This window comes from Lacerta agilis, chromosome 11 (genome assembly GCF_009819535.1).
Source record: "Lacerta agilis isolate rLacAgi1 chromosome 11, rLacAgi1.pri, whole genome shotgun sequence".
NCBI lineage: Eukaryota > Metazoa > Chordata > Lepidosauria > Squamata > Lacertidae > Lacerta > Lacerta agilis.
This window is the reverse complement of record NC_046322.1, coordinates 16,368,029-16,390,777: the sequence shown is the minus strand read 5'-3', so window position 1 is coordinate 16,390,777 and position 22,749 is coordinate 16,368,029. Positions and strand designations below refer to the sequence as shown.

The 22,749-nt window shown below is 42.8% G+C and overlaps 1 protein-coding gene across 1 annotated transcript in view; it reads right to left on the bottom strand.

The window, feature by feature from the left end:
- Nucleotides 1-22,749, bottom strand: part of SPEF2 (sperm flagellar 2) — an 89,871-nt gene that overhangs the window by 5,195 nt on the left and 61,927 nt on the right. Inside the window, exons 31-36 of the mRNA XM_033164731.1 lie at nucleotides 14,621-14,727; nucleotides 12,597-12,779; nucleotides 6,774-6,866; nucleotides 5,319-5,498; nucleotides 3,232-3,474; nucleotides 1,916-2,038 (exon numbers count right to left, since the gene is read on the bottom strand). Of these exons, the coding sequence (XP_033020622.1) occupies nucleotides 1,916-2,038; nucleotides 3,232-3,474; nucleotides 5,319-5,498; nucleotides 6,774-6,866; nucleotides 12,597-12,779; nucleotides 14,621-14,727 (929 nt within the window). The remainder of the gene's footprint in view (nucleotides 1-1,915; nucleotides 2,039-3,231; nucleotides 3,475-5,318; nucleotides 5,499-6,773; nucleotides 6,867-12,596; nucleotides 12,780-14,620; nucleotides 14,728-22,749) is intronic.

The window sequence follows — 22,749 nt, the reverse complement described above, 5'->3', positions numbered from 1 at the left end:
TTAACCGAGTCAGATGTGTGGGATACAAGAAATCATCATCGCCACCAGCAATACTAATACTAATAATTATAAACTGCTTGCTTAACTAGTTTAGAATCCTTCGTCTCTATAACTTAAAAGCCTGCACAGGCTGTGACCCACCAAGTCAAAAAGTAGCTCCAACATGGGGCTTGATGCACCTCCTAGTTTACTCCTCAGAGGCAGAGCTAGCTTCTCCAGCATGCTGTGCACCCAGAGCAAGGGCCACGGGGGTGGGGCAAGCGTCCCAGGGGTGCGCTGCCCATGGGGCGTGGAGCGAGGCACCCATGGAGGGCTGCTCCCTGGGTGGTGGTGGGGGAGGGAGCCGTGCCACTTTGCCAGCAGCCTTCCCCCCTTCCCTCTTCCTTTTGACAGCTCAGGGAAGGCTCCCCCCCCAAAGAAGCCTCCCCTGAGCTGTCAAAACAAAGAGGGAAGGGAGGAAGGCCGCCGGCAAGGTGGTGCAGCTCCGCCCCTTCCCTGACGGCTCAGGGTAGGCTTGGGAGTCACAGGCGGGCAGCCCGCTGAATGTCACCCCCCTCAGTGGTGCCACCCAGAGCAAACCGCCCCCCACTGCCCCCTTCCTCTGCCCCTGCTCTTCCTCTGTCCACCTAATACTATTTCCCACCTTCCTCTGCTGTTTCCCTGCATTTACATTGGACGATAAGCCCCTTGGGGCAGAAGCAAGTCATGTCTGCCCTGTGCAAAGTGCCATGCACATAGATAGCAATATTTAATATGTTGTGGTGCCTGCCTGGGGCTTCAAAAACCTGGGATTTGCCAAGCCCCAGGCCGGCCAGCTAGGCCACAACTACATCACTTCTGGGATGTGTTCAGCTTGGTGGGTCACAAGCTGCAAAGTCTTGCTTAGAAGCCAGCACTTCATCCACAAAGGAGCAATATGTGACATTACTCAGCAACATGCCGTTGCTTTCTCCTCTGGTTCCCTATCAGCTTCACAAGTGCCTTATAAACCACACCCGTTAGCTTCTGCTCCTTTTATCTCCCAAGAGATCTCTGAATAACACAGCTCTATGGGGTTTGTTTTTGTGCAGTTTTATTCTTCTTGAAAAGAAACCTCTTTTTTGTTTTGTTTTGTTTTTGCATTGCTGTTTATTCAATGAGTCTTGGGAGAGGTGGGTGCAGAATCCCTATCACCTTGGAACCTGACGTAAAGACATTTGACCTTGAACCTGACTGCCAGCATGCAGGACTAGCTGCAGGCTTTGGGGGTATCTAGGATGAGGTGTTCTCAACACTTTGTCATAGTGGGCCTCCCCAACCTAGAGAGAACCCTTGATCCCTCCCAAGCTCAAGGGCACCAAAACAATATAAAGAAATGACTTGTTAGAGTGTCACAATTTATCAGCAGTAAGTATAAGGAGATACAGAGTGAGGAAGGTGGAGGTTGATTCATAGCCTCCTATCATGCATGCAAAATTTGGAGATGCCACATTTGCCCTCGTTGCCATTTAACTGAGCAGCGATAACTCATATGAATGTTGTCAATGATGTCACAATGCTATTATCTGATAAGATGGTATCAAGAATGGTACAAGTGCTAATTACGACCGTCAGCTACACAGACAGAGCGAAGGTCAGCGAGGGCAAACGAGGAAGTGGAGGAGGTCCAATGGCACTGAGAAACAACAACCAAGGGAACAAACGGGCCACCAAACCACGTGCCAATTTTGAGCTGCCTGTTGCAGAACATTCAGCATAGCCCCAGTAAATGCCCCCTCTTCCTTGCTCCAAGCAAAACAGTTGTTACAATTGTATATATAGAGACTCTATAAATGAAGAGGTCTGTTTTCACTTCACAGCACTTTGTATTTCCCGAATGTAAAAAAAGAAAAGACATTCCGGATCCCTGAGTACTTACAGGGAAATAGATACTTACATGAAGCTTGTACTGCTGGTAGCTGTTAATCAAGTCTTGAATGAAGGGGTGCTTCAAAAGAAGTGCCACTGGGATGGGCGTCAGATCTTCGGATCCAAGATCCTGATATACCTTAATGAAATGCTTCAAGGGAACATACAAACGGCTTACTGTATTAGGAAAGTGTAGCAATTTTGAAAGCAACAATCAGAACGCTGTCAGAAACAGTTCACCTAGTGGGACAGAGCCTCAGCACTGGCTTCCTGGCAGCAGCATTGCTGCAGATTACCAGCAAGGGGAAGAACAAGGCAATGGGGAGATTGGGCACACTGATGGGACCACCGGATTGGCTCTGATGGTGAGCTGCCAGCCCAGATCTCTCTACTACCCACCCTCCTAGGAAGTCGCTGTGATGCTGGGCGGCAAACCATTTCTGCAAGGCAGAGATGGACATCCTTTATGGCCACGGGGACTGCTCTATTCTACTGGCAGTGGCCTGGGGGGCTGTGACTCTATTCTGCTATGCAACTGTTGGGCAGTCAGGCTCCACGAAATATTTAGCAACTATAGAGAGTGCTTCAAATGTCTAACACTTGGCCATGAGGATGGTCATATGGATGGTACCTGCTTCACAAGCATTATCCCAGTGATCCTTACATTAGGTCCATTAGGTCCTGAGCATTATCCCCATGCTGCAGGTAGGAGTCTGAGGCTGTGGCTTGCCTGTGCTCAAGCTCAGGGAACTGGTAACTTCCAGTCTCACAATGTTAGCTGCTATACTGTACGCTCAGATTAAAGGCATCCATGAGACATCCATGGAGGGACACAACTTTTTTCAGGGCACATGTAACTATGCTATTTTCCTTAAAAGTAAAACTGAGAGGAAACTCTCTTACCACATCTTGATTAAAGTTGGTTAAGACCACCAGTAGACTGAAGTCTATTTATTTAATTTACACCCCACCCTTCCTCACAAATCAGCCTGGGGGGCTTCCAGCTGGCTGTCCGTGGTGAGCGTTTGACAACCTGATACTTAGAACTCTGTGTAATCTTACATCACACACACACACACACACACACACACAGGTTTGTGTAGTTTGCCTATATTTATGGATCTCCCCATCTCTGGAGGTTCCAAGTGAACCCTAGTCGGGTCATATTTCAGAAGCAGCAGAAGGCCATTTTGACTGGGCTGCTATTGGTTGACGAAAGTTAAGCAATCCTGTTTAATCTTTAAAATTGTAATAACTGACATGTTGCCTGCAACGAGCTTCTGGACAAGAGTAGGATACTAGATTAATTAAACAAGCATTGGAACCATTTGCTAGTTAACCAACCTCATAAGTATCCTCTGGTTTCAGATAACCACTAAATCTGTGGTTGTCGGCAGCTTTGATTGTTTCATGCTGAAACACTTTGAGTAGTGTATCTAGAGATATGTTTCCTTCATTGGTGAAAGACTCAGCTTCCTCTTCTTTTTCCTTCTCTTCTTCTTCCTCTTCACCTTCCTCAGCAGCATCCTCGTCTTCCTGCTCATCCTGTCCGTCATTTGTTATCAGCTGCTCAGCAGAAGGAACATACTGGGGATGGAAAGTGTGACAGATTGGAATAGCTTGCTAATGATCAGATGATTAAGCTTGGTGACTACTAAGGGAGGAAGGAACTGTTAATTTCAGTTCTCTCTGTTCCTCATTTTTCCAATCTTAAATTCAGTTTGCCACCTTCTGCAACAATTTATGATAGCCTTCATCAAAATTCATTAGAATTTTGTGCAAATTTCTATTAACAAAGTTTTATAAGGAGTTTTGGCTAATGTGCACATTTTGGAAGCAATTTCCTCTGATATAATTCATTTTTGTATGCCCTTTTCACTAACATATTATTTTTTCATGATATATACATGTTATTTCCCCCTGTTATATGCATTTTCATAAATACTGTTTGTAGAGCTGCATTGCAAAATTCAGACAAGTGTGAATTTGTAATGCTAGGGTCTAATGCACTTCTTCAGTGGTTCCTGAAGAAAGGCATGTACTCTATTATACTAATCTGATTCGAAATATCAGGCTGAACCATCCCTTTCTCCTAATATATATAGTGGAAACTATTCTTTACTATTATTATTATTATTATTAACAATAATATTCACCCCACCCACCCTTCACCCTAAGGTCCCAGGGCAATTACAACATGAAAACACAATATAAAAAACAATTTAAAACAATTTGCAACCACAAAAAAAATAAATGGGTCCATATGTCTGTGTGTGTCCCCACTATTTTCCAGAAGCTATACAATGAAAGTGCCAGATGCACCTCTTTGCAGAGTCGGACACAACTGGACCTAATGGTCAGGGGTCCCTTTACCTTTACCTTTCTACAGGGAATATCATCTCCTGGAAAGTCTCCTCCAACCTTCTGAGGGTGGAGGAACTACCAAGAGGGCCCCCCCTCTGCCAATCTTAGCACCTAATAGGGTCTGTAGGGTGGGAGAGAGTTTTCAGATATTGGATGCCTAAACTGTTTAGGGCTTCAAACACTAACATGAACACCTTGAATTAGGCCTGGAAATGAACTGGCAGTCAGCGTGGCTGTTTTAAAACAGAGATTATGTGACATCTAAATGAGATCTAAACGCAACTCCAGCCAGTAATGTAGCTGCTTTATTGTGGACCAGTTGACATTTCTGAGCAGAAGGGATGTCTGCATCATGCCATGGCCTTCAGATGAATGTAGTGGGATTCTGAAAGGCATCAAAAGCACTTTCAAACTCTTTAGTGACTGTTAGTGAGGAATATGGTGTCAACTTCTGTCGCTAGGACGTCATTATTTGCCCCCCCTTTTCTTCTTCTTTTCTATTTTACTGAAATAGTACAATTTCATTATCCAAGAAAGAGTATTAAAAAAATAAAAAAATCAGAGGAAAGCAGTAATTAAAGAGGCTCTTTATCAACAATGCTACTGCCACATGCTGCAGGAAAAGACCATAGGGTGGCAGAGCTTGCAAGCAGATTTTAATTAAAGGCATTTACAGCCCTGAAAAGCCTCCACAGCACTTGACCAGTCCACAATGGCCAGGCTGACTGAACAAACTGCATTTCAATTTTTTTTTAAAGTGGGGAATGGGAGGGACTGAGCAGGAATCATTGGGATGCAATGGCATCAGCAATAACATCATATTGATTCTCTAGAGAAAGTGAGTGAGCAGAAGAAGGCAACTCCAGACTAAGGAGTAAGCGTGGAAACAACCCAGAACAGAAAGGGCGATTAAATGAAAAATCTGCAGAATTAGCATTCTCATTTCAGTTTGGTGCAGTCAGTTTAGACTGAAATGAAAACAATGTAACAGCCCATCTTTAAGGAATAAGAAATTCAATTGTCACCAGCAAATGCTAAATTATTGTCAAGATCAACAGCACATTTACCCGTTGGGGAACAGGAGGGAGTTTCTGTTTTTCCCTGTGAATGTGTGTCCCTGTTGCGACACTGAGGGCCCGATAGACACCATCGACAGAATCAGGATCGGATGCAAAATAAAGGAGCATCTCCGTGTAGTTTAGCTGAGGAGGGTCTTTTTCAGGATCAGCAAATAAAGTAAAGAAAAACTGTAAAAGAAACGTGCTTCAGTTAATTGATGTAGAGGATAAAGTATGAGAATAATCTATCCAAGTATACATGCAATGTCCGAACCACTTTGCAAGTCTTTCAGCAATGAGGAACATCTCTGCGCTGGGAAAACTTTGTGTGGTTGTAATGTACATGTGGTGATCTGCAGCAATTTTGTGTTGGGTATTTCCATACTGAAGTCCACTTTCCATTCATGTGGGGCAATGTGGTTGCCACTGTAACCAGGAATGTATAAAAACTTAAGGGAGGAAATTCTGGAACAAATCTTAAAATGTCTGGCCATATGGCTGGCTTAGCGTTCTGCCTGCATGGTTGGGCTACCTTGTGTGTCAGTTTTGTGTTATACAATTACACAAAGAACAAAGGAATCACATCACTATTCGATCTAAGTCTGTACTGTCTACACTGCCTGGCACCAGCTCTCTGGGGTGGCAGACAGGTTACCTAGATCTAGCAGGGGACAGCAAGGGTTTTACCTTGCACATTCTGACTGCAAGACATATGCTCTACAACTGAGTTATGGCCCTTACTAACCAATGGGCAGTCTTTTTTATTTTTTTGGGGGGGAAGCAAAGTGTGAAAATATAGGATGGAAGGCCCTGTGATCCTCTCCAGGGCTTTTTGTGTCAGACATGTAGGTTGTCAATTCAGGAAAGGACTTGGAATCAAAACCCAATATGCACCCCAGTCAGTGCAAACTATTACCCTCGGATATGAAGCTGATTAAAAATAGACCTGTGAGATTTAAGCCTCACAGATGTGAAACACAGCCCGTCATTTTGTAGAGAAAACTATTTTCCCAGAGATAAGTTTTTAATGCTCTCTTTCCTCTTAAGGAAACCAATCCTGATGAAGGATCTTACAGCTCAGCAGAAAAAGGGGACCCTCGTTATTGCTTCTTACAGTGAACAGATTATTATTATTTTGGGGGCAAGAGGTGTACATATAAGTTAAATATGACCACGTGACCATAATGGAGAAGGCAAATGGTTCAGTGATTGAACCCTCACTTTACATGTAGAACGTCCCAGGTTGAATTCATAGTAGCTCCAGATAACAGGCCCAGGACATTTCTGGCTGAGATCTTGGATGGTGGCAAAGTTGAGCTTCTTTGCGGAGGGGGTGTGTGTGTGTGGCAAAATTGTTCAGCTTTTTTAAAATTGAGATTTCCCGGACATTGAAATGGCTGGTCTTAACTGTGCTTAACTTCAATTTGAGTTGCAGCCTGTGATTTATTCATTTTTTACACTTACTTTTATAAGGTGCTCCTGGCGGTTAAATGGAAAAGGTTCTGTGGGGCTTTCTGGAACAGGTAAATCTTCACTGCCTTTAAACCACAGACCGACCTGGAATGACAGAACCATACAGTTGAAAGGGATTGCGTAGGTCAACTAGCCCAAACTGCTTGATTACTGCAGGGTCCACAATGCAAAAGGCAAAAACCATAAGCATCCCTGAGAAATGTCTGTCCAACCTCTGTTCAGATCTCTAGCAAAGGATAACCCACCACAACATACCAAGGTAGTCTGTTCCACTGCTGAACAACTCTTACAATTATGACGTTTCTCTGAATGTTTAGCCAAATCTGCTTCTCCGCTAACCCGTTGCTTCCAGTCATGTTCTCTGGAGCAACTAAGAACAAGTCTTGTCTACCATGCGGCAGCTCTTCAGATATTTAAATACAACTACCATTCCTTATTACATCTTAATCTCTTTCCTCAACTCTTTCCTCATAGGACTTGATTTCTATACTTCTCACCATTCTGGTCACCTGGACATAAAATGTTCTATCCAACCAAATCATTGCATGCACATGGAACAACTTTCACAAGTTTCAACAGAATTTCCCCTTCCTCTCTCTTCCCCCCATGTGCCACTCAAATTTGGTCTGGGGCTTATCTGGGGGTGGCGCCAGGGTGCATAAAAGGAGGAATGGGAGGGGAAGTTCTGTTGTGTTCACAGATGTCGTTCTGCACATGCAATGATTTACTTGGATACAACCCAAAGAATGGTTATTATTGATGACCCTCTTTGGACAGGAGGATCCAACCAAAGGCCCATTTAGTCTAGTATCCTGTTTCCCAAAGTAACCAGATACCTCTGGGAAAACTGCAGGCTGAGTTTCAAGGCAATAGCTTGCTTTTAACTGCTTTTAAGTATTAAGGCTTATTAGGCAGATATGGAGGCACTGCTGTTGCTAAGGTCACAGAGTCACTTAATCATTGTTGCTAATGACTACCATGCCAATCTCTCTCAAGGCTCATCTGTTCAACTCTAGAATAGATACCGGTATATATCCTTTGAGTGCAGTGATATATAATTGATTTTATGATTAATTTTTTAACATGTTTGTGTGCACAGATCTATAACTGTTTGTGTATATGCATGATGATGATGATGATGATGATGATGATAATAATAATAATAATAATAATAATAATAATAATAATAATAATTTTATTTATACCCTGCCTTCCCCAGACAAGACTGGGCTCAGGGCAGCTAACACCAGGTATAAAAACAATTGATTAAAATACAACATTAAAATGCAGCCTCATTTCAGTAGAAACTCAAATCAAAAACTTTGGGGAAGAAAACGTCAAATCTTCACCAAGGCCAACTATCCAGACTGGTCCCACATGGGCCAGAAAAAAGCCAGGGAACTCTCCAAATAGAAGTTCCATCACAGAAGGAAAAGGGAAAGAGGGGGAGGGGATCAAGTTGATTCCAAGCCAAAGGCCAGGCAGAACAACTCTGTCTTACAGGCCCTGCAGGAATAAATCAGATCCCACAGGGCCCTGGTCTCATGAGACAGAGCGTTCCACCAGGCCGGAGCCAGTGTTGAAAAGGCCCTGGCTCTGGTTGAGGCTAATCTGACTTCCTTAGGGCCCGGGACCTCTAGAGTGTTAATACACACACACACTTCTTTTCTGGTGCAGGTATTTATCAAAACCAACATGTAGCAGCAGGATATATTCCAGGGAGGGAAAAACTGTACTTAAGGAGACAGCAAAAATTTATTTCCATGCTAGGTCACATACAGCAACAGCAAGACTTCAGTGACTCATTAAATGAAACATTCTTGTGTTTCAAAATATGAGTCAGTGATTCTGGTTCTAGAAGCAAATTTTTTTGGGGGGGAATCAACAGCTGAGGAGGATAAAAGGAAAGTTGCAGTGGCTGGTTTTAGATGAAATGGGGCAACTTCTTCATCTACTACTCATCCAGCAGTAATCTGCAGACAGAACTCCGTGCACAGGGCCCTAGGGAGGATGCAAGCTGGTTACCATAAGAGGAAAACTAAGCCTTAGTGGCTGTTATTGAAGAATGTTTAGGCACGCTATATTATCAGCCATCTAAATCTCGTCATGATTGCTGGTGCAGTTCAGAAGAATCTTAGAGCAGAACAGACAACATTCAGAACAGTGAGCCAATGGAGCACGTACACAAAGTGCTCTTGCTGTCTCTCAAACAACAAATTTTAGAATGTACTGGTTGTGCACATGTATGTATGCATGTCCGCAATGATGTCTTGCAAGTTTCTTAGTTTTGCTGGCATTTCCTAGGCATGAGGCAAGAAGAGCTGACTGCGCTAGCTGGCTGGCAACAGGAGGGAGGGGCTCACACCATAGTAAGAAGAGAACAAGTCCCCCTGTGTTATTGGGGGGGGGGTGTATAAGAGAAAAGCGCAAAAGAAAGCACTCGTACAGGAAACTCTGGGGAAGAAACTTTGACAAGACACCATTCACACAATTTGCGGTTGCATGAATGGCTTTTAAAAACCATCCTGAATCCTTGTGTTGGACAGTGGGAAACTGTAATCCTTTGCTGTGTTTCCAATTAAGGTCTCTCTTGCTCCCCTCTTGCCCTGCTATTAGGATTGGAAGGAAAGTTCCCATTGGAGTGAATTATAGATCCATCCTAAATGCAAGCAGGAAGCATAGGAGGTTCAATACAGATCAAGACTGCAACAGGAGGTGAAGGGTTAGGGCCCTCCCTGCCCCCCCCCCCGAGTTCCAATTTGGATCAGGGCTTCTGCTGTTGCTTTCAAAAAGCCCTTCACACAACTGCTAATTGTGTGAATTGCATTCTCTTCTAGTTTGGCCCTGCGATGCACAGTTCAAGAGGCAGGAGAGCAGCATGGCGCTCTACGTGACATGCTCACTGAAGAATTGTGTCCCGGAGTACTTTAATTCTGCCAGGCGTATACTGTGCAGAATGTGGCATCAGGAAGGAAGGGTAGCCATCATTTATCAGGGATGTTGAAACCTCCATGGAAATGGAAGCCGATGCTGTTGATGCACTCTGGAGCCTGTATAACTTATGTGAGTAAATGAGCTAGGCACCTGGTTTCCAGAGCACATAGAAGGACTAGCTCTAGATCCCAGGGCAAGGAACAGTGTGTAGAGCAGCTGGAATCCATCTCCCATCAGTTCCAGCCGACATGGCCTGTAGTCAGGGATGATGGGAGTGCTAGTCCAGCAACAGAAGTGGGTATCATGGAGACATTTTCGCCAATGGTGTGTGCACACTCATTCCTGTATCATGTTCATTTAGAAGTTTTGCAGTGTTTCAGACTTCTCTGACACAAGAAATGAATGTTTACACCACAGGAAAAGATGTGTCTGCTTGGTATAACACTTTCAAGCCTCTGAAAAGAAAACCTGACTACAGTTTGTCTCCAGCATCAATCTGTTCTATGGTGAAAATGAAAGCAGTTGACTTGAAAGCTACTTATGTCAGAAGGGTTCTTTGCAAGTCTATAGATGATACATAACATGGGAGGCAAAACCCAAGTCCACATCTTCAGTATATAAAAACAGATTCTTTTTCTTGTCAATATAATCTGGGACCAGAAGCACCACAACTCCATTCACAGCCCCAGTAAACTAGAAGACCCAGTTCATATTATTTTAGCCTCATTGACTTCTGTGGGATTTCAACTGGGAAGTAACCAAATTTTATGGGTGGATTTAGATTTTTTAAAAAAACATTTTTGCTTGAAAACAACATCACTTACACATTTCTCGTTTCGCTCAGATTTACCAGCCCAAAGATCAGAGAACTGATATCAGATACTGAACCAAAGGATGTTCTACCTAGCTTCCTGTGTTGGCTCTGGAGCTGTTGGTATGTTTTTAGTCTCTGCCTATGCTGAGCAAAATACCACAACTCTGCGTAGGTGGGTAAAATATTGAGAGCAGCATCTCTTTGTGGTTTTTCCATCCCTAGTGGCGACTGTTTCTTTTCCTTTTTCTGGTGAAATGTGTTGCCACATGATGGGGGTTTGCTTTTCCTTTTTCTAGTGAAAAGTTGCCTTTGTGCTGCCATTGAACAATGGCAGCAAAGAGCAGCAAACACAGGCATGAGCCATTATCTGCCCAGGGTTGGCACTTAGGAAGATGAGTGTAGACAGGTCAGGGAGCAGGAGACATCTCATCCATTCCTCCAGACCCACTTTTCCTCACACCAAAATCATCCGCTAAGCTGTTCCCTCTCACAGGTCAAAGATTTTGGGAGGAGATGCAGGGATTAACCTTTTGGGATGACTATGATACATCTTACAGGGAATGCAATAATACCCCTCACTCCCCGGAATGCAAAACCAACTTATTTGTTATAAATTGCTACAGTACGGGTGGCGCTATGGTCTAAACCAGTGTTCCCCAACCTTGGGCCTCCAGCTGTTTTTGGACTACAGCTCCCATCATCCCTAGCTAGCAAGGCCAGTGGTCAGGGATGATGGGAATTGTAGGCCAAAAATAGCTGGAGGCCCAAGGTTGGGGAACACTGGTTTGAACCACAGAGCCTAGGGCTTGCCGATTGGAAGGTTGGCGGTTTGAATCCCCGCGACGGGGTGAGCTCCCGTTGCTCGGTCCCTGCTCCTGCCAACCTAGCAGTTCCAAAGCACGTCAAAGTGCAAGTAGATAAATAGGCACCACTCTGGCGGGAAGGTAAACGGCGTTTCTGTGCGCTGCTCTGGTTTGCCAGAAGCGGCTTAGTCATGCTGGCACATGACCCGGAAGCTGTATGCCGGCTCCCTTGGCCAATAAAGCGAGATGAGCACCGCAACCCCCGAGTCGTCTGCGACTGAACCTAACGGTCAGGGGTCCCTTTACCTTTACCTTTACTGCAGTGCTAGGATGACAGGTACTCTACAGAACCCCACCCCAACCACATCATGCACTTCTGAAGGAAGGGCAAGGGAGCACCACATGAAACTGACCTAAAATAAGTTGGTATGAAATGTTTAACTTGAAGTAATATAATTTATTAAATGTTTTGAAACTGACATGCACTTCTGATTCGTTTCACACACACATGCCAACCTATGTCATTTCTGAACCACAAGCCACTTTTACAAAACAGTCCTATGCATGTCTACTTGGAAAGAAGTCTCACTGTGTTCAGAGAGGCTTGTTCTGAAGTCAGTACACTGGCCTTAGAGTTAGGACATGGGGTGGATGGGCCTGTGTTGGCTAAAATGAAATTAAAAACCACATTGGTGCATGAATGACTAGGGGCAGAAGAAGCTGCCAGTTTTGGTTCTCTCCACCTCTCATTTTTACTATCTTAAGTTTAGTTCTCCACATTTCTGAAGCAATGTGTGTGTGTGTGTGTGTGTGTGTGTGTGTTTTAAAAAAATCCTCATGAAACTTCATTAGCATTTTAGTGCAAATTTCTTCTAAAAAAACATATTTGTCTGCAGTGTTGACTAATGTCCACATCTTTGCAAACAATTTCTCCTAACAGAATGCATTTTGCTATGCTATTTTCACCAGTACCTTGATATTTTCGCACATTTCCCCCTGGTGTATGCATGTTTGTGACCACCGTGTGCTTGGGGCAAGGCACTGCAAAATTCAGATAAGATTGAGTTTCGAAGGAAGCCCGTGATTTGGCTTCCATATTGTGCAAATTTGGTAGACTGGGCTTTAAATTTGAATGGAACTGAATTTTCCTTCCACCCCATTTCAGAGCTTGTGGCCCACAGGGTGTGAAGACTGGCTGGCTGCTTGTCCCACTGGAACTCACAGCCACAAAGAATAAAACTGGAGGAAAGAAAGAATTGGGACCTGTTCATATTCTTCCTCTGTGACAAAGCCCGATCCATCCACATCCACATCCTGGAATCTCTGCAGCGTTTCGAGAAGCTCCGTCACTGAGGGCAGTGGCCAAGGCTGGGAAGCTGCTTGCAAGAATATACGCCAGTCCACAGTGTCCGAGTCCACTGTTAACGCTGCTGCCAGGCCCTGCAACTGTAAATTCCAAATATACACAAGTTTACTTAACACAGTAAAAATAAGAGGAATGGGTAATTAAGGGCAGGACCATTTTATGCACTGTGTATCTCATGCAGACAGAAGAATAATTTGGCTTCAAAATCAGACTGCTCCCCAAACAAACAGAAAGCTGAAACCGGGCAGAAATATAGTCCATGACATCAACTGCAAGGAACGTTTTTTCAAAAGAGACATTTTAATGCCTCGTCTCAACACAGGACTTCTACTTTGTGACAGGAGACAGTGCTCCAGCAGAAAACAAGGTAACCTTGCCTCCATTTGGATACAGACATATATTTGTAGCTGGTTGACTGAACTCAGAGTGCTCACTAAAGGTTCCTTGTCATCCTGGAAAAAGTGACAAGAGGGGTGCCACAGGGTTCTGTTCTGGGCTCGTTGTTGTTCAACGTCTTTACAAATGACGGATGAAGGAGTTGAGGGGATGATCAAATTTGCAGGTGACACCAAACTGGGAGGGGTAGCTGATGCTGCAGAAGACAGAATCAGGATTCAAGATGACCCTTAGAAGATTGGAGAATTGGGCCCAAACTGACAAAATGAATTCCAAAGAAGGATATTGACAAGCTGCAACGAGTGCAGGGGAGGTTGACCAAAATGATCAAGGGTCTGGAAACCAAGCCTTATGAGGAATGGTTGAGGGAGCTGGGTATGTTTAGCCTGTAAAATAGGAGACTGAGAGGAGATACGATAGCCATCTTCAAATATCTAAAGGGCTGTCAAAATAGAAGATGGGGCAAGCTTGTTTTCTCCTGCTCCAGAGCCCAGGACCAAAACCAATAGATCCAAGTTACAAGAAAGGAGATTCCAACTAAGCATCAGGAGGAACTTTCTGGTGGTAAGAGTTGTATGACAGCAGAACGGGCTCCCATGAGAGTTTGTAGACTCTCCTTCCTTAAAGCAGGGGTTGAATGGCCACCAGTCATGTATGCTTTAGCTGAGGTTTCTGCTATGCTGTGGATTGGACTAGTATGACCCTTGGGTCCCTTCCAATTCTATGATTTCAACAAGCCTCCACAATTTCGCCTACAAGTATTGGATTTTGGGAGGAAGAAATTTTCAGTGGCTGCCCGGCATACAACAAATTGACATGGCAGCCAGAAACATATCTTTGCAGATAACAAGCTGGGTTTATTCACTAGTACTGTTGTGTACCTGATCAATGTTGTAAGCAAAAGAGATGTATGCCTCACTTGTTAAACAGAAGTTGCAGTGCAATCTGGTTTATAATAATAATAATAATAATAATAATAATTTATTATTTATACCCCAGCCACTCTGGGTGGCTTCCAACAGAATATTAAAATGCAATAATCTATTAAACATTAATAGCTTCCCTAAACAGGGCTGCCTTCAGATGTCTTCTAAAAGTCTGGTAGTTGTTTTTTATGCTAACTACATTTTATTGTTTTGTGGATGGCTAATGTAGTTGTTGTTGTTGTTCAGTCGTTCAGTCGTGTCCGACTCTTCGTGACCCCATGGACCAGAGCACGCCAGGCACGCCTATCCTTCACTGCCTCCCGCAGTTTGGCCAAACTCATGTAGTTTGGCCAAACTCATGTAATAATAAAATGTAGTTATTATTATTTTTTAAATGCTTTTGCTGTATTTTACCTCTTTCTTTTTTAGTCGTAAGGCCATTAGACCCCAAAGGCTATAAATTCTATAATAAAGACATGTATCCTTTTCTAGCAATGTAAGCATCCATTTAAAATTGTAAGCATCTCAATTGTACATCTAGTCAACACAGCAAATGACTGTCAAAAATCACAGGAATAGCGGACACAGTGAGCACTCACATCATACATGGAGAGGTGTAGCCAAGCATCAGGAAGCGAGTTTGAGCCAAGATTCAAAGTAATCAAGTCATAAACAATGTCAATGAATGTTTTGCTTGGTATTATACCTAGACAAATGACAAGAGAAAATAAAAGTGTCACATTGGGGCTGATATGAACAGTTTAAAATCTGTTATAATCTTAAAATCTGACTCTTCCTGAGGAGGCATATCACATCTACCTCTTGTTTTTATTTACTAATTATACAAAAACTGTAATTGCACACTGCAGCATGGCTTTGTCAAAAAATCTATGTATAGCCATACATGCTGTACAATTTACTCAGTAATAATATAATAAGAAGCTGAAAGCACAATCCTATGCATGTTTACTCAGGAGTAAGTCCCAGTGTGTCAATAAACATTTACTGTGTCTACGATTCTAATTTCTTTTTCTTTAGAACTGCAGGATAATTGGTTCTTAATCAGATAGGAAAATGTATGTATAGCACTGTGCAAACTAATTTGAGTCTTTCCCGACTTTGTAACGCAAACAAACAGTTTTTTCTTTGTTTTTGTTTTGCCTGATCCATCGCAGAGGTACAAAGCTAACAATGGGAACTTGTATGAAATGCAGCCATGCTTAAAGGCAAATCCTGTGCATAGCTATTTGGAGAGTAGGCCATGCTGAATACATTGCCATTGACTTCCGACTTCCAAGGAGGTATGCGTAGGATTGAGCTGCTTGCCTGGGTGTTTTTTCTTATGGGCATCTGATGCAGTACTTGAAACTCAGAAAGTACAGCTTTGGGGAAGACCCATAGCTCTGTGACAGATCATCTGCTTTGCATGCAGAAGGTCCCAGGTTCTGCCTGGTAGTGTAGACAATTCTGAGCAAAATGGTCTTAGCTTGTGACCCAGCAAGTCAAATGTAGCCTGCCAGTTAGATACTGCAGCTGGCAGCCTATGTTTTGTCATGAGCCCCGGGGGTTTGTTGTAGTGGCTAGAGTGCCAGCCTAACTCCAGGGAGAACTGGATTCAAATCCCATTCAACTATGAAGTTGACTTGAGTGACATTGGGCCAGTCTTAGCTTAACTCACCACACAGGGTGGATTAAAGTAGAAGGAGGCCTTGACCTCCTTGTAGGAAAAGTGGGATATACATGAAATAAAGTTGGGGGAGATCTGATCCAAATTAGGCAAGTTATCACTTCATATAATTAAAGCTGAAAGCTGGCAATGTGTACAGTGGATCCTTAGAGGAAGTATGAGATGTCTGCAGAGGAATCAAAGCTGCTACAAGTAAACAATGTAATCTTATTTCTTTCTTTCAATTTTAAGAGAAGCTCCCATGCAGCACAGCTTTTAGAAACTACGGATAGACGCTCAAGCCAAGCAGCTTATATAATAATAACTCAAGAATTACAATAGTGGATTTCCACCCAATGCAAAAAGCACCTTCAGGGGAAGTAATTTCCTCCAGTCCACAGTAGGGAGGGAAAGGGTGGTTGTCTAAGTCAGTGTTTTTCAACCTTTTTTGGGCAAAGGCACACTTGTTTCATGAAAAAAATCACGAGGCACACCACCATTAGAAAATGTTAAAAAATTTAACTCTGTGCCTATATTGACTATATATAAAGTAATTCTCTTGAATTTTTCAATTTTTCCCACGGCACACCAGGCAACATCTCGCGGCACACTAGTGTGCCGCGGAACAGTGGTTGAAAAACACTGGTCTAAGTTTCAGTATATGCCAAATGCTGCATGCATCCACCGACTTGATCTATGTGCACAATGGCACATTTGATTATGTGAATATCTGAAATGTTGGTTGATTCCTAAATGACAAAGGTTTGATTCCGTGAGAGAGAAATGATGAGTTGGGTACTATTACAGTCATCCACAAAAAAAAATGTTATACATTTTACGAAGATGGTTCGCAAAGTGTTCAAAGTATGCGTTTTTAAAACTATAAATTTTAAGAATGTATTTCTCTAGTCATTTGACTACAGTGCATCTAAGTGGAAACCAGTATTTGTATGGACATTCACTATGCAAAACAGGTCGAAAAACAGAGGTATGGGGGCACCCATGCAATTTGTGCCCCATGGGTTCTTCCCCGTCTTCTTAGCTACCTCTGCCAAGTAGTGACTATGGAGGGAAAAGGGAAATGGGTTTGTTCCTTTACTGCTGCTAGATAATGCACAATGACCTCTTTGGCCATGACTACTTTTAGCAAGCTCTACGTTGGTCAACCAGTTAATCAAGCTACGCATGCATTCAAAAGTAGCGGGGTTCTACATCTATGGTTGCAGCTATTGAATCTGAAAGCATCAAGGTACAAGAGATGATGCTGTGATACCTTCTAGAACCAGGAACATTTAAGATGTCTTATCCGCAGGTGATATCCTTGATGTGTAAAGGAGGCAATATCCTCAACTTATTTTTACTACAAAGATATTTCGTTCTGCATGTTTCTGCTGGCACTGAAAGTCTCATCTCTTCTTTTCTCTTGTTATTTTGCAGATATGAAAAATTAAGTGTCTTTGTATCCTTCGTAGTTAGGCGTTTGATAAAAAGTGTTCTCTTCCACTGCTTGTTTTTAATCCAATTAAACACTAAGTAGAACAGTTGCAGCAATTAAGAATGAAGAAATGCATGAATGAATACTGTGACTCTTCTGAACAATTTTGAAAGTCCAAATTATTGAGGGAATCAACCCTTATTTCCCTCCCACAGGCAATTATTTTTACATGTCAAATCTCCAGAAGAATGAAAATGAACAGGAAATCAGATGTCAGTAAAAACAGTACAAATAATTGCTTATCCATAATAACCACAACAGGGATAAAATAATTTCTGTAATACAATACAGGATAATAAACAGTTATTTCAAATAATTGTTTTGATTTTTCAGTATCTAGCCAGAATCATAATATTCTTAAACACTTGGTATAAATATATTGGAAAATTCCAAGCGCTTAGAACATGGGTAGGCAAACTAAGGCCTGGGGACCGGATCCGGCCCAATCGCCTTCTAAATCCGGCCTGTGGACGGTCCGGGAATCAGCATGTTTTTACATGAGTAGAATGTGTCCTTTTATTTAAAATGCATCTCTGGGTTATTTGTGGGGCATAGGAATTTGTTCATCCCCCTCCCCCAAAAAAATATAATCTGGCCCCCCACAAGGTCTGAGGGGCAGTGGACCGGCCCCCTGTTGAAAAGTTTGCTGACCCCGGCTTAGAAAGACAGTGATAAATCGAAATCAACTTAACAGCAGCTTAACAGAAAGAAGGAAGGCTATGAAGTTCCATCAAGGAGTCAAGAGCGTACACTTCAATTTATAAAAACGAACCACACACACACACATATATAGACAAAAATGATACTTGGTAATTTCATATGCCAATCCAATACCACATATTTCAAAAGCAATACCTGATAAGCATATTCTGACAATACCTAGCAGTTTGAAAAGAAATATATACAGCTTTCCCAAAAGATATACTTATTTTTCTCCCTTTCCATCTCACTGTATGTGTTAGTTTCATGACACATTATATGTGCTCTTAGATGTTCCATTATAATCAAGCAGTATATAAATTTTGGTGGAATAAAATGAATGAATGAATGAATAAATAAATAAATAAATAGAAATTGTCCAGTAAATAGTTACCAAAAAAAAAGGAAAAGGAAAAGTCAACGCACATTATTAAAAAATATTTGAAGAGACAGCTGGAGAGAGTGTTTCACATCTAATAGCTTCCAAATGAGCTTTCCCTTTCCCTTTCCCATTCAGAGTCAGATGAACAATCTGGTGTCTCAGGGTTCACCACGCCCTGCTCAGCCTGTAGTCTCCTATTCCTTTGTGAGGAAATATTCCACAACTGGATAGCCTTTTGGGGGTCAAACTTCTTGATATCTGGAGAATTCATCAGAATTACCATGCGATCAGTCATGCTTTCAAACACCAGCTTTGAACGTAGCCTCATCATCGTAAGTTTCATCTGAGAGAAGCCTCGTGCTGCCTCGTCAGAACTGGCAGGTAGCGTCAAGACAAGATCTACCAGTGTCAAGATGTTTGGATATTTATGAGAATAATCTGTGTTCACTGCTTCCCATGTCAATCTCCGGATGCTCTGATATCTAGAAAGGATAACAACTGTTGCTAAATGTGTTTCTTCCACTGACATATTCAGAAAATTCGTTTGAATTTCATGTCATCCTGCTTGTTAATTATTATACCTATTATACAGCTCTGCTTTTAACATGTTCCATTCGGTATCCACTTCATAAACCTTCACGTTGGCACATTCCAGGACCGGCTCATAATACTTCGTCAAGACAGACACTTCCACTTCACCAAATTCTGCAAGAGGTTGAATATTAATTTTAAAAGCAAACAAACCACCCATGCATTTTGGAAAGAAACAATCCCTTTGGATGTAGTCTGGTTTTGTGTACCTGGTTCGATTTTGTCTGGCCAGAGTTTAAAACTTCCAATAGCACTTGCTCTCAAAACATCCTCGCTAGCATCACAGAAGCAATCGCGCAGCCGCTTCAAAAGATTGCTTATTAATTCTATCCGGATGGCTGATATGTCACCATCTCCTACAAGCTGGTGACCGTGAAAATGTGTGATGGCTTCCACCAGACGCTCCCTTGGCCCCGATCTGAAAAAATATTACATTTAACGAATGTACTGTGTGCCTCTGATTTGGATACATCCAGTTAATATACAGTTTTCGTTAAGCATATACAACCTTGCTCGATACATTTGGAGTGTTTCCAGTGTTGACTGGCTTGTTGCAAACACATCTGCGATGGAAGAGTTCTGATCCTGGGCGACGCGGGAGAGGATGTTGAGGACGTTAGTGACATCAAGCAAAAAGTGAGAAAACTTGACAATGTCTGTTTTCAGAAGAAGCTTTAAGAGGTCTTTGGCTTTCTGGTGATTTGAGGAACATGGTTCTTCTTCTACCTGGATGCAAGAGAAACAAGTAAGTAGAGCAATGACCAAATGCAGTTTTTCACTTATTTCTTCAAATCATGCTTGGTTTTAAAGAGCCTTTACCTTACTCATGTGTAGGACAAATGCTGGGTATCCTTTCAGAAGGATCTGAAGAGCTGTCTGTAGGCGAAGAAGCCACCGGGAGCCACCAATTCGAGAAGGAATGGATGTTCTCAGGTTGAGATCTTCATACACTAGCTTGAGGTTTTTCTTGTTCAGTGGAGAGTTATAATAGTAGTACATGTTGTGCAAGAGCTCTGTTAGAATGGTGTATAGTTGGGTGCTCTTCAGTGCTGCCTTATAAGCTATTTCGAGGTGATGCACGAGGCAATGCACACTCTGAACACATGGCTGGATTTCTTTTAACAGTTTAGCTACCCCATTGCTTTGTCCAACCATAATGTCTCCACCACCGCTTCCGAAGCCAACAAGTTTTCTCGCCCAGTCTTGGCTTGGCAAATTGAGCTGCAAACTGGTCTGTAATGTTTGCACAATGGCATTCTTCACAGCAGCTGCATCACATTTGTCTACTGACTGAACTCCAACAATCTGGCAGTGGATCTTCCCTTGGAGTGCAAAGCGTACGTACACCAGGGCAGCTTCTCTTATTGTGCTGTCTGTAACGCCATCACTAATGAGTGAGAAGAACTTGCATTTTTCTAATTTCTCTTTCAAGGCTCTTCGTTCCACTTCCGCAATGAAATGAATAAAGATCCTTGCTGCCTTGTCATTTCTAAATATGGAACCAATATCCACCCCTTTCATATCATCCAGCTTACACATCCAGTCCAGGTCTGTGATGGGGCGTCCAGTTTTGGCAATGGCGTGGCATGTTCTGAAAAGGTTTTCTATTCTTCCTAAGGTTGTTTTGCTCATGCTCTTTAACATCTGCTCAGTGGTAGCTGTGTCTGGGACAGAGCCACTGGCAGCTTCCATACAGGTAGCCCATGCATGAGCTTCACTGTTGTGGTGGTCGTTGATGAATTCAAGTACAAAGTCATCAGTCCCAGAACAAAAATTGTGTGTTTTCTCCCCTAAATCCACGTTATGTTTCTGACACAAAGCACAGTACATGATGCCCTTCTTACTATCATGTTTTAGCCAAGGGTACTTTGACAGCCATATTTGTTGAAACTGGTGATTCTTTCCTGGTTGTTTTTGGATGCCTGGACTTATATTCTTGCTTTTAAATTGTTTCAGTGCTGCTATGGCTATAAATATTTTAAATATAACTCAGTATTAGGATGCATTATTATTGTGGTTGCACACAACTAAATATAGGCATGAATAAGTAGTCTAAGTGGCTAAGATCACATACTTGGAAGTAAGTCACAGACAGGTAAAGGCAAAGGGACCTTGTTAATTTCTCGTTGTTGTTGTTTCTTATTTGGTAATGTTTTCTTATAAAATAAACCATTTTAACATCACAACACCAGCTTTCCTTGTTTGATTTGAAGGTAAAGGTAAAGGGACCCCTGACCATTAGGTCTAGTCGTGTCCGACTCTGGGGTTGCGGCGCTCATCTCGCATTAATGGCTGAGGCGTACAGCTTCCGGGTCATGTGGTCAGCATGACAAAGCCACTTCTGGCGAACCATAGCAGGGCACGGAAATGCTGTTTACCTTCCCGCTGGAGCGGTACCTATTTATCTACTTGCACTTTGACATGCTTTTGAACTGCTAGGTGGGCAGGAGCTGGGACCGAGCAACGGGAGCTCACCCCGTCGTGGGGATTCGAACCGCCGACCTTCTGATCAGCAAGCCCTAGGCTCTGTGGTTTAATCCACAGCGCCACCTGCGTCCCAAGTCACAGACAGACACATTACCAAAACTATGAATATGAACTCAACAATTCATTAGGATCACCTTAAAAATGAGGTAAGCACTAAAACCTCCAAATTCTTCTCCGGCTCAGGTTTTAATCTCAACTGCAGAGTTCCCTTCTACTCACATGACTGCTGATCCAGCAGCAAAAGCAACACAGCCAGGAACTCTCCTTTCCCCTCCTCCCATCTCTGTTCCACCTCCTCCCTACCCTGTGCCTTGAACACTGGGAAGTGCAATTTTCACAAAGTGCTAGACAACATTAGTTGCTCACAGGAACTACATCCCCCAACATTCCAGGTGTCAGGGATGGTAGGGAAGAAGAAAGGAAGGAAAAGAGGTGAGGCTGGTAAGAACAAGAGCCCCCCAACCCCCCCCCCATTCTGCTGCTGTGGGTGGAGGTTGGTGCAGAGAGAGCAGAGGGAGAGCTCTCCATCCAACTCTAATTAAAAGTGTGTTCAGTATCAAACTGAAAACCAATGGCGAAGCAAAAAACCAAGAGTATTGACTGCTGCAACTGTGCTCTGTAAGAGGCCAGAAGGGTTATCTTTCCTAGGCAATGTCAACGTCCTGAGGAAAATAACTTTATTAAGATAGTCAATGTTCCACTTAATGCAATTTTATTTCCTATAGGAAGAATCAGTAACAAGGCCGTTGGCATCTTAAGCAAATCTGGGTGCTTTCCATGTTGCTAGCTAAGCTTCTCTGTATGATCTAATCTTCCCTTTGTGGCTAAAAGTACTCTGAAGCCACAGATATTGGTTGATTCTGAGTCAAAATACTATTTGGTATACAGCATGTAAGTTTCCTTCTACCGTTTCCCTTTTTTCTGCTGACTTCCTATATGATACCATTCAGCAAAGCTCTACAAATCCTTTCTGCTTGTTCATGCAGTACTTTTGAAGGGGTCTGCAAAGGCATATAGTGTTTTTACATATTAAAATGTCAGAAGATCTCTTATTCCTAATTCAGTTGGTACAGCAGTGTATTACACCCTGTATCAAGTTGGAGACAAGCAAGGAGGAAAAATACCTCTATGAAAATAAATCTAGAGCTGAGATTATATCAACAGGGCTTGGTGTGGGGAGTGGCAAGGCTGTCTTTGACCGATACTAAATATCTACCCCCTGATAGCTTTAGGCTGGGCCAGATACAAACAAGGACAAGGCTCCTGAACTTTTTAATAGTTGAGTGGAAGAGGGAATTTTCAGCAGGTGCAGCTTGCATGGTAAACTATAGCTACAGAAATTCCCCCTTCCTCACAACTATCAAAAGGTGCAGGATACCTGACCGCTTTTTCATCTGGCTACTCCAGA